This window comes from Argiope bruennichi, chromosome 5, assembly GCF_947563725.1.
Source record: "Argiope bruennichi chromosome 5, qqArgBrue1.1, whole genome shotgun sequence".
NCBI classification, from domain to species: domain Eukaryota; kingdom Metazoa; phylum Arthropoda; class Arachnida; order Araneae; family Araneidae; genus Argiope; species Argiope bruennichi.
Genome location: NC_079155.1, coordinates 51,366,425 through 51,379,359, shown reverse-complemented (window position 1 = coordinate 51,379,359; position 12,935 = coordinate 51,366,425). Strand labels below are relative to the sequence as shown.

Below are 12,935 nucleotides of genomic sequence, written 5' to 3'. Positions count from 1 at the left end.
TCAAAATTTCTGTCGGTTCACAAGCCAATATTCTGAAATCGGAGATTGATTCAAACTTCTGGTTCAAAGGATTAGAAATAAATGGTCTCAGCAATCTCTCACTTCAAGTCATTTCTTTATATATATAGAAATTATATTTAAAAAAAAACTTATTAAGATACATGAGATCGTAATTATCATACCTTTCAGAGGAACGGAATAAAATTGTGGTTCAAGGTATTTTGAGGTATTTGCTCAAGAATCATACGAAAAACAACAGTTAAGCTCTAACAGTTACGTTTCAGTGACAAAATTTCAAATGGTAACGCCAAATTTTTATTGAAATGTTTTCTTCATAGCAAAAAAAAAAAAGCATTGGTAATTACTAGTATTAGCACAGAAATCACTAGTACTAGACTGACTAAAAAGGAAAGAAAAAATAACCAATAACAGTAGAGCAAACAGAAAAAACATTTCATTGTGTCTCACAAATTTTCTACTTGGCCTACTTTGCACGCGGCAAATGGTGCTTAGAACCAAAGCACGTACCATGGCGAAATGAATCTGTTGAAACTTCATGTCTCTGGGAGGCGCACTACAGTATTTTCTCTTTTCTTTTAGTCTGTTTAGCGCTGGTGATTTTTCGTGGTGCAGACACCGTTCCAATACTATTTATTGTTTTTTGCTAAGGAGAACACATTCTAATAAAAAAAAAAAGTTGGTATTGCAATTTGAAATTTTGTCACTGTAACCGTAACTGTTAGAGATTATCTATTGTTTTTCATATGATTCTCGGCGCATACCTCAATATACCTTGAACCAAAATTTTATTCCGTTCCTGTGAACGGTATGATAGGTAAGATGCCAGGTATGAGGAAAGTTTTTTATATATATATAATTCACGCTTTATATATAGGCTTTAAATTGCTATTATGTAACCAGCGATGGCTACTCCATCCGTTTACAAACTAATGCAGTTTAGATTCTTGAATGGATCACAGGTTGATCCAAAGATTCTTAGACATTTTCCACACGCTAGCCCAGAAAGATAAAATTAATTATGGCTATCATATTTCTATCGCATAGTTAATTTCATGACTATGCTGTCGTGATCCCACAATTAGAAAATATTTCAAACAGTATATTATGATATCGAACGGAAAATTAAATTTAAAACAATGTCTCATTCAATTTATTGGAATTTTTTCGTTGAAAGTGATTTCCTTGGTTATTTTTATTTACAAATGTCAAAGAATCAAAGAAAACTTAGTGAGGAACAAGCAATCTAAGTGTTTTAACTTTGATGCTCTAATTAGAATCGGTACTCACAGTTTCTAAAAGTTTTACTGTGGTCCACTTGCGTTACGTCAAGAAATTCAAGAAAATGCCCGAATTTTTCCTTAAAACTTCAATTATAAAATATGATAGAAGTGAAAATCCTATGTATCTATCTGAAATGGCCCGGAAAGTAAATAAATTAGCTGAAAAGAAAATATGTAGATAGACGTAAGATAATATGTATGAATGACTATGTAAAAAAGACCGATACGTCAAGTTGCAAAATATTCGATACAAGTTATTTCAACACGTCAAGTTGCAAAATAACAGCCAAATGAAATAAACTTTCATCTACTTCAAAATAATCCAATACCATACAGTTGGAGGGACTTCCGCTTGGTAAAAATATAACCAAGTCGGTATTTAAAAAAAATTCGGCGGATGAAACATTTTTTTTTTAGTGATTACTAGATCTTTCATTAGTTTTATCGACTAGAAATACTAACTTAACTACTTAAGGATAATGATCATCTGCGATTGTTATTTCCGATAGTTTTCGGAACATGTACAAGAGATTTTAAAGGTATTTTATTACGATGTTATCCAATGTGTGTTATGCAAAGGTTGTTTTTTTTCCATTGACTTTGGAAAACACTCAGCTATGTATAGTGATTTTCTTGCAAAGTTATTCAAAAAACAAACCTTATTTTACAGCGGACGTTGAAGAATCACGTAACTAAGTATGGGAATTCTCGCTGCGGTTTTGTCCAACATACAGAATTTTTTCAAAACAATAAATGTTGCCGAATGAGCAAAAAGATTTTGTAAAAATTAACTTTAAAAAACGTTAAGCCAAGTATGGTGTACCCCCCTCCCTTTGCGTCGTTATTCAAAGAACAACTTTTTCTTTTCTTTTTTTTTTTTTACAATTGACTTCACCCTTTATTTTCCGAATTATTTTACCATCAATTTTTCAAACTTATTTTTGAACCATTAATTAAGGTTTGGTACAGAATAAACCCAGGAAGAATAAAAAAAACTTTTTTTTAATTAATTAAATAAATTAATTAATTAAAAAGTTTTTAAATAATAAAAGATTTTTTAACGTTATTTTTAGTCTACATTTACTGTTTTCTACTGGAAATACATTCTTCGTTTCTTTCAAATACTGTTAGAAAAAATAGTATTATTGTGAAGATATCGTCTGGATTTAAACGGTACTTTAAAGTACCGTTGTTAAATAAAAAGTTAAAGAGGGCTGAGTCATGTATAGAGATTTTCTTTCTAACATTACCAAACATATTTTTTTTTTTTTTTTGCAATCAATATTAAGAGAACTTTAAATCAAATGTGGAGATTTTCTTTGCTACTTTATATAATGAGCAATATAATTATACCATTGACTTTAATGAGCAATGAATCGAGTATATGGATTTACTTTATGATGTTAATGTACAGAATATTTTGTGATTGATCTTAAAGACTGTTGAAGTAAACATGGAGATTTTAATTATAACACAAATATTTAATTAGATTTCAATATCCATTTTTTCCCCAGACAACTTTTTGTGGCCACAGTGATAAAATTTTCTGGATTTTATGTTTTTTTCGTTATTTGTTAAACAAATTTTAAACAATTTATTATATTAATTTTTTATAGATCATAAAATATAGTTAAACTAAAATTATTCTAAACTTAATTATAATTTTTAAAAGATTAATAAAAGATTTTTTTTCTTTTTATGTAGAAAAAATAATCTGCATCCAATAGCAGAGGCATTTCAAAATGAAAAGTGCTCTGCCATAAAACAAGGAATTTTTGTACCGTAGATTATCAACTTTATAAAAATATTAATAAAAAGAAATTAATAATTCTTTATGAAATTGCTTTCTGTCATTCAACTGTTGCTGTCATTTTCACCCATTTTTTTTGTAGGAAAAAGAACAAGCCGCATATGAACCGAATGCTTTGTTCAAAGTCGATGAATATGGCTTTTTCATCTACTGGAAAAGCGAAGGGAGGGTAAGCAAATATTTTTTCCAATCTGTTTCATCATGCACAGAATCTGTGACTCGGTGTTTGCTTTTATCTTTATTTTTTTTCTTCTTTTATTAGTATGATATTTAATATCATAATTGCTTTTGATATTTGACGTTTGTTTATTCATTAAAATGAGATGTGCACAATACTAAAAAACCTAATTACAGAGTGTATTATAAAATAAATAGCAAACACTCAAAAAATAAACACCGTAAAAAGTAAATAAAAAAAAGAAATTATGAAACATGTTAGGTAATAAATAAGTGTGCAGTAATAACAACGAAAAAAAACTTAAAAAATAGATTATGAATTGAAAAGTTGTGAACATTGGACCTTAAAAACATTAAAAATATATTCAAATATTAATAAGATATTCAAATTAATAAGATATTTAAATGCATTCAGTCCCAAAAGTACAAACAAAAAAAATTAGAAATTAAGAAGTCGCGAAATATAAATTTTAAAAACATTAAAAGATACAAGAGATTTAAAAACTAAATATATTCAGTTTGAAAAACTGATGGCATTATGAATAAAACGTTATGAATTTAAAGGATGGATATAATCAATTTTAAAATTTTGAAATAAAACGTAAAAAGTAAATGGAAAAACAAAACATTATGAAACATATTAATTAATAAATATGTATGCATAAACAAAACAAAAAAAAACCCTGAAAAAATAGATAGAATTAAAACGTTGTAAATTCTTAACCCTAAAAACTTTAAAAATAAATAAGGGATTTAAATGTATTCAATTTCAAAAATATATGTAAAAAAACTGATTAAAAGATAAGAAGTCGTGAAATATAAATGCTAAAAACATCAAAATATACAAGAGATTTATAAATTAAATATATTCCATTTCAAAACTTTTTAAAAAATGAATTTAGAACATTAAGAATTTAGAAGATGACTATAATCAATTTTAAAAGCATTGAATCTTCAAAAACTGTATATAATTAATGATATAGACATAAAAACACATTAGGAAATTTAAAAGCTGTAAAAAATTGACAGTGAGGTTTGAAGATATCAAAATTATGAACAGCTATATATAATATCAGTTTGATCAATATATAAATATAATGAAAATTTGAAAAGCAATTCTATCGAAATAAGCGCCCTTGAAAACGTAATTATTTAATTTAGTGCCTGTTTAAAATTTTATTCATCAGATATTTCGATTTTTTTTCTTGAGATTTGGCATCAGATCGCAATATGTTGTTAGATGTGACATGATATCACAATGACGTTTTGTGACATGATATCATAATGACGTTTATTATGTGACGTTAAAGCGGGTAATAGCGCACAGTCACTTCGTGCGCTATTAACCGCTTTAAAACTTTGAAGTTCCTTAAGGATAAAACATAAAATTTCTTCATTTTTGCGACAAATTTACCTTATAAATATCAGTAAAGTGTATTTTTTAAAAAACAAAAATTATTTACGCATTTAATTATTTCAAGATAAGTAAAAACAAAACAAAAAAAATTAAATACATATCTAATAATATAATAATTTCCCCTTTGTACATCCTTTTCGGCTATTTCATAGTTTGTTTCTATATTCAAGGCTACATCAGTCAGTTAATATGATACCAAACTAAGAAATAGAATAAAAAATATGAAAAAGGGCATTCAAAAATGGAATTCTGAGGTATTGAATTTCATCGCATTTCCACAAGAACAAATCACTGTTTGTTCCACGACAGACAACTTGCTGTCTCGTTTTCGTTTACATATTTCAGTAGCTTAAAATTACAAAAAGCGTCTTGTTCCTAATTATTAAGACAAAAATCATTTGGCAGATTATTTCAATTCTTGCAATTTGCTTTATTAAAGCTTGAATATTAAATTTTGCAAATAGAAATTTAAATATCTCCAAGTTAAATATCTTTGCTGACGATTTTTTCTTTGCTCCAAATTCTTATTTTTATAGTAATTTGAAACAACATTCTAAAAACTGTTTGTTAAAAAAATCTTGTGAGTACTTGCTTCGAAGTTTTATTTTGCTAAAAAAAAAACTTTCTGCACATTTTTTTATTATTATTATTTTCCTTCATTTCTTATATTTGCGTGCCTTATCAAACTCTTTTGCATTGTTTGTGCGAGGAAAAAATATTGGTTTTATTTTATTTTTATGAAATATTCGTATTATTTCACAAATATTTTTCCCTTTAACTCTACAAGCACATATTATACAATAAATAATGCATATTCTTGCATTTTTTTTAGATTCTTTATAAGTTTTCACCTAGAAAATTTTCTATATTTCTTTTGATATTCTAGAATTCTTATAAAGTGTATATATATATATATATATATTATATGATACAAAACTTTTTAAAAATAGGAATGTGCGTTGAAACGCTTTTAGTCATCGTATGTTACATATTACGGGGTAAATGACTCAGTGATATATTATTGTTTGAAATAGCAAGGATAGATTCAAAGTTCAGCTTTTTCTTTATTTTTTCTCCCAGGATGGCCAAGCCCTCGAGTTATCCCAAGTGAATGACATTCGAGCAGGAGGCGTCCCGAAGGTAAGCTACATTTTACAGTGAATGTTTCCGTTATGTCTCATCTGCATGGTATGAAGAGTCATGAAGTATTTTAAGTGCCTTGTGTTTCGAAGTATTTTTCCTCTGATTTCAGCTTAAGTCCTTAACTAGTTGTATTCGCAATAACTCAGAATATAACTAATTATCTTATGTCATTTGTGAGAAATCTGAAAAAGTTTTGCCTTCGACGAGCAGTGGCGTAGGGAAGGCTAGCAGCATCCGAGCTAAAACACGATTTTTTCGCTCCCTCTGGTGGCCATCAGTGTCTTAAAAAGTGCAAATGGGATTATCCTGTTATCAAAAAAATATTGTATATCTCCACGTTGTTTTTCGATATTCTAAATGTCGGACAACATTGTGAAGATATTATAACAATGTTATTGGACATTTTGTACTAATATGCCGGATTACAATATTATTTATGACACTTCCGTGTTATAATGCATTTTGTGCTAATATGCCGCGTTCTGATATATATATATTTGGCCCTTCCAAGTTATAGGAAATTCTGTATTAATAAGCAGAGTTATATATTATTTTTTGGCCCTTCCAAGTTATAGGAAATTCTGTACTAATAAGCAGAGATATATTATTTTTTGGCTCTTCCATGTTATAGGGCATTTTGTGCTAATATACCGGGTTATGATATTATTTTTTGACCCTTCCATGTTATTAGGCATTTTATGCTAACCTGCCTGGTTATGATATTATTTTTTGACCTTACCATCTTATCAGACATAAAAAAAACTATTCTGTCGTTTCATCTTCATGAAACCCCTAAGACGATCGTCTGCTGTACACTCTTGTTCCCCCAATCGCTGCGTCACTAATATCTCTTTCTTTCAATTTTGGAAAAAAAATATCACAATGCATGGTTGAAATTTTATTTAATTGCGTAAGTTTCTGTTTGTTATACATGTCATATTCACACAGTTAACTTAAGTATTTAAAGCTTCAAGATTCAAACTTTTAAATAATTTGAATGCGAAAATATATAACATAGAATCAAATTCATTTATTAAATTTATTATTAATTAGATAAGTGAACTGAATTCTCTGTTATTTATGTAAATATTGGGAAGACAAAGTACATCTGCTTAAAATTCTATTTTGAAAACGAAGTTACCGAGTTTAAAATTCTCTCATAAAACAATCTTATATACACATATAATCTGGTATGTATTCAAAAGTCTTGAGAGGGTTAATATTTTCCGGTTAGTTAAGCCTGAAAATAGAAAAAAAAAAGCGTTCTAGTTTGGCTTAGGCCCTTTAGGTCTTTCATCTGCCCAAACTTGCTGATTCTTTTCTTACTGATTTCGCAAGCTTTAGACTGAATAGTTAATTTAATAAACCTTATATAAAGCATGTATTATTAGGAGAATCGGGATTGGAATGTGAAAAGAAAATGAATAAATATCAGCCTGTATTATTTCAAAATTCAATAATATTTATAATGATAAATTATAAATTAAAGATTAGAAACGAGAAAATGAATAAAATAAACTACTTCTTACTATACTATTACAGTAAAGTCTTTAAAGAATATTTTTTATTCAATTCTTGGCAGTTTGAACGGTTTTATTCAGTTTTTGATAACTTGAAATGTTTAATCCTTGACAACTTTATACATTTCACTTCTTGAATATTTTAGAATTGAAATTAATTAAACATTTTAAGTTCATTGAAACTATGCATGATATTTTCGAAATATTCCAATATAACAGTTCTTTGAAAATTGCAAACATCTCGGTAATCTTTCGGTGTTTTGACCATCGATAAAATTGAAATTTAGAGCTTTATTAAATCCGTATATGATATTTTTGAAATTGAAATTCCCGTGTCCATGTATGATATTTTGAAATTGTTTGTGTATAATATTTTGAAATTGAATTTTGAATTAAACATTTAAAATATCCTTCCTGTGGAGTTCATAATCATTTCTGAAATCCTTCGATGTTTTGATCATCCATATAGTTAGAATTTAGAGCTTCATTAAGTCTAATGATATTTTTGACATGTGCCATTCAATTTATACTTCTTTACAATTCATAACTCTCTCTATATTGCTTCGGTGCTCTGAACCATCGATTGCAGGTCTTTCGATCCGGCTCTCCCTACGGCTCAATTAACGTCAGATCGATAGGTCCGGCAACAATCCGGCAAGAGTGTCGTGCGGTTTACGAAAATACTATTAACGATCGGCAAAATGCTCGCCTGGGAAGAGGTGTGGTTTTTGAACAAGCAACGTTAACTAGACTGAAGCTAGCTGAATTATATCTCTTTGCAAATATCACCAGTGTGATAACAAACAGAAAGAAAATGAACACTGATTTTACGGAGATATTTAAATATGAAAAATGACTTTCGTTTCCTCATATACAAAATGTATAAAGTATAGTCCTTGTCAGAAAAATTAATCTTGGGGTTTAATTCAATTTACAAAAATCACAGATTTCCGTCAGGTCTTGGATGAAATCTGTCAAAAGGAAGTCTGTTTATCCATTATCGGATACGCAGACGGGATGACTCAAAAACATTATAAACTTTATAAATGAAATTTATTGCTTTGTCTTAGCGCAAAAAAGTTGATGTTTATCAGATGTTTGGATCCAATTGTCAAAGGGAAAGCGTTCAAAATGCAAAGACGTAAGTTTAAGTGTCGGTCTATATTATCTGGGATATCCAATTGTCAAAGGCTAGATGTTCAAAATGCAAAGTCAGAAATTTAAATGTTGTTGTATAGTATCTGGGATCCAGTTGTCAAAAGGTAGACTTTCAAAATGCAAAGGCAGAAATTTAAAAGTTGATTTATTTTATCTGGGATCCAGTTCTCGAAGAGTAGATATTCAAAAGGCAAAGACAGAAGTTTAAATGTTAGTCTATATTATCTAGAATCCTGTTGTTAAAGGATAGACGTTCAAAATAAAATGACAGAAGTTTAAATATTGGTCTGAGAACGCATTTGAAAGACCTACATTAATTATAGATATTTCTGGAATTTCGTCTTTATTTTCAGTTGTTTTAACGATTTTAACAAAACAAGATTTGGCCTTTCAAATCGGACATTCATTTAAACAACTGTGCTAATTTAGTGGGGCACCGAGATTCATTCGGAAAACTATGCGTTCTTCAAATATTTTCTCTGTTGTATAAACAGTTCATAAAACCCATTCAACATTTCCTGAAAGTAAATTGTAAATTTCATGTTGAAAGTGGAGCGGATAAGACGTCATCCTCTTCATCTACTCGTAAATACAAATCAAAATATCGAAATTTGTTGAAATTGCATAATAATGATGGAGAATTTTGGCTGATTAGCTATGCTCGAAAAGTGTCGAAGTTGATTGGTGAAAGCCGTCCAGTTGTTGAAATCAAGGGATCTGTCTAAATTTTATTTTTCCAATAACTCTCGAAAAGGCAAGCAAAAGAAAGACGATCTTTGATGATGTATCTGGGGTCATTGATACATCATAAATCTAGGGTCCATCGCGCGTCCTCACTTAATCTTTTATTATTAGTACAGATAGAGATTACCTTAGTATCAGATTACAGATAGAGTTTTGTTTTGGAACTGAGGTTTTCAGGTTCATATTTGCTTATTTTCTTGTTCAGGACGCCAAACTTCTGACCGAGCTACAGGCAAAGAGCAAGAACAACTTGGAGGACGTGAGCCTGACCATCTGCAGCGGCTCGGACATGGTCAACATCAACTACACGCACGTTGTGTGTCCGGATGTAGAAACGGCCAGAGTAAGTGAACAATTTTGTATCGATGATTATCGATATTGATTAACGATTATTATCTATTTTTATAGATTAAATGTAACTGGGATTCAAAGTAAGAATATCATATTTAAGTTGCATTTTTATATCATTGAGCCCAAAATAACGTTAATAACCTTTTAATTATTAATGTTATTTTTTATTAGAAATTTTACTACCTCAAACATCTAAAGCTAATATTAGTTTTCATAACATATCATTAAAAAAAAATTTCAAAGTATTGTCAACTATGTTGTCTCTAAAATCATGGAGCATACTTTGAGGATACGTGAGGTTTATATATACATATAAATGGATTTTTTTTTAAAAAAAATTGTTATACACAAATTATTCAAAGGGAAAGTATTGTAATCACCGCAAAAATTCAAACACTACATTCCTTAAGTCTGAAAATCATATTTTTACTTTCTCGTAAACGAAGTACAAAAAGTGAAATTATTATAATCGTCGGAGAAATCAAGCTCTAGGTTTTGACTTATATCCACGTTTCAGACTTCCCTGCGTTCGCAATACTCACTTTTGGAATGAAGTCTGCATGTTTGTGGACACGATAATTCAAAAATGAATTTAGCTAGATGGATGAAATTTAGTATGTGATCTGTATGTCACATTTATTGACTTTTTCAGATTTTGACTGAAATTCATTCAATGGAAGTCTATCTTGCATATCTAGTATAAGCGAATACAACAATTTCAAAACATAAAAAGCTAGTTTCATAGAATTTGGCAAGGTATACCATACAAAATTCAAATATTTGCCAAATTTTGAGTAAAATCTGTTCAAGGGTTGGACGTTTATGTGATTGCACTACTGTACGTATATAAACGTGATAAATCAAAAGCGTTACGATTTAAATAAATGAAATTTAATACTTATTTTTACCATGTAATGCATACCTTTTGTTGTATTTTTGGAATCTAAACCACCCATCAAACCATTTGTCACTCCATACATTCTCATTTATGAAAGCGCGATAACTCAAAAATACAATAAAGATAAATAAAAAATCAAGTAATATATATATAAAAAATTTAAATCAATTCCTACTTAGGTCAACAAAAACAATTATTTTAGTTACTTTTTATTAAATAATTACATTTAATATAGATATGTATATACATATGACAGAATTACAATATTAAGTGGGAAAATGGAGCTTGGTGAAAAAATTAGCGACTTTGGCGACCAAATAGAAATGACTGGAAAAATTTAATTAATTAATTAATATTTGAAAAAAACTGTATTAACATCAAGTTTGTCCACTACAAGTTTAAAAAAATTATTTGAACTTGAGTGGATGAATAAAAAATATTTTATTAACGATTGAAAATTTGAATAAGATATATATATATAAGGAGAGTGTGAACTAATATTATGAATTGAAAAATGATGTGTGATCTTGCAACTACAATTATAGTTAGATCTTTATCAAAAGTTGTATTTAATTGGCCGAACAAAAACGTTCAAAAGGCATACACTGTTGTTATTACGTTGCACTAAGTGCTCATGGTGCGGTACTGAAAATAAAAGTATAAGCACTCATGGCTTTCAAAGCCTTGTTTAAGATCTACAATTTATTGCCATGTGAGTGGGAAATACCCATTTATTACACAGTATATGAGAAAACTTCATGGGAACTACTTCCCCTCTAGTTTTAATATTTCATTGCATAAATTGATTTAATAAATATAAATGGCATTGTAATAAAATTGACAACTTTCTCGTATATTGTCTAATGAACTTGGCGAGTTATTTGGCGATTAATCCCTGACATGTGTTATTAGAATCCAAAAATTCAATTTATGATTCAGACACGTTTTTCTCAGCCGATTGAAATACAAATTTGGCACAAAACTACACTTGATGTCACAAAATCCCAAACAAAATTTGATAAATTTAAGTCATTACGTTTTTGAAATATCGCGTTTACATGTTTTTGAAAGTACAGACCGACAGACAGTCAACCCGTTGTTAGATTTGGCTCACAATTTGGCAGTTGTCTATACTATAGATGTTAAATCTGTGTACCGAATTTTATCCATCTAGTTCCCTTCGAAGCGAAGGGAGCTATATCGTGTTATATTCGAATAGCCAGACATACAAACAGACTTCCTTGTACAGATTTTGTTCAAAATTTGAAAGAAATCTACAAATTTTGTACAAAAAAAATTTCAACCATCTAGCTCAATGCGTTTTTGAGTTATCTATGTGACAGACAGATGGACTATTCCCACATATGCGTTCTTCGAACACGGAGAAGTCTAAAACGTAGAGATTCGTCAAAATTTTGGATTCGAATTTTTTTGACGAATACTGTATTTTCTCGATATAACGGATACAAAAAAAGCAAAAAAAAAAAAAAAAAAATCAGAATACGGGAAAATAAGTTTCTAAAGAAAGTAGGAAAGTAAAGAAAATAAGAATACGATAAAGTAAAAATGAGATAGAATATAAAAAAAATCAGGACATCGAGGACCTAAAAATTATATTTACAATCATTAAAAATATGTGTACATATGGAGGCAAATTTGAACATCCAGTTCTTTCTTTTCTCCTTAAAAGAAGAGTTATTGGACTTAGCATAGACCCAAAAGAAGAAAAATTAAAATCCAATATTCTCATTTCTGTTTTATCTGCTTTCTGAAGCCTTCAACTATTAAATTGCTTATAAAGAAATAAATGAGTCGCTTTATTCTACGCTAATCCTTTCACTCAGACTCGGCGGCTATTCGAGTCGGAATGTGGCAACAAAGCCCTTTTTTAGATGGAAAGCGAAACCCTTCTGGAACCGGCCACTAATAGTTCTATTTAAAGCACCGTTTGGTGGCCGTTCCCTCACATTTTTCCAATCGGGCAACACGCACACTTAAATTCGATCGTGTTTATGTTTTATTCATCCGGTCGAGACGGAAATCCTGGCCACGCTATCTAGTTTCAGTTACGGGTACGGTGCATGACACTCGTAAATTTTGTTTCTTCATTTTTTGCCATTGTCCTCTGGCCATCTCAAAACATTTACTTTTTTTTCGCCAGCACAAACAATGGCAATATCTATTGATTTAGTGAAGCAGAATCGTTATGTGTTTTTTAGTAACATATTAGGAAAATAGTATTGTCAACAGAGTTAGTTATACAAAAACTGTTTCGATTTATACAGAGCATAATATTACACAATTGTTAAATTGTTTCATTCTATCCGTCCTTGGCGACCAGCTGATCGCCTGGAATATTGGTTGTATATTCACAACAGAATTATACTAAAATTGATTCGATTTTATAGACTGTAAT

The 12,935-nt window shown here is 29.5% G+C and overlaps 1 protein-coding gene across 2 annotated transcripts in view; it reads left to right on the top strand.

The window, feature by feature from the left end:
• The window catches only part of LOC129969407 (1-phosphatidylinositol 4,5-bisphosphate phosphodiesterase-like), a 151,396-nt gene that overhangs the window by 70,128 nt on the left and 68,333 nt on the right, over window positions 1-12,935 (top strand). For both annotated transcript variants that reach the window (XM_056083971.1, XM_056083970.1), the window contains exons 3-5: window positions 3,194-3,280; window positions 5,786-5,845; window positions 9,476-9,613. In XM_056083971.1, coding sequence (XP_055939946.1) covers window positions 3,194-3,280; window positions 5,786-5,845; window positions 9,476-9,613 — 285 coding nt within the window. The remainder of the gene's footprint in view (window positions 1-3,193; window positions 3,281-5,785; window positions 5,846-9,475; window positions 9,614-12,935) is intronic.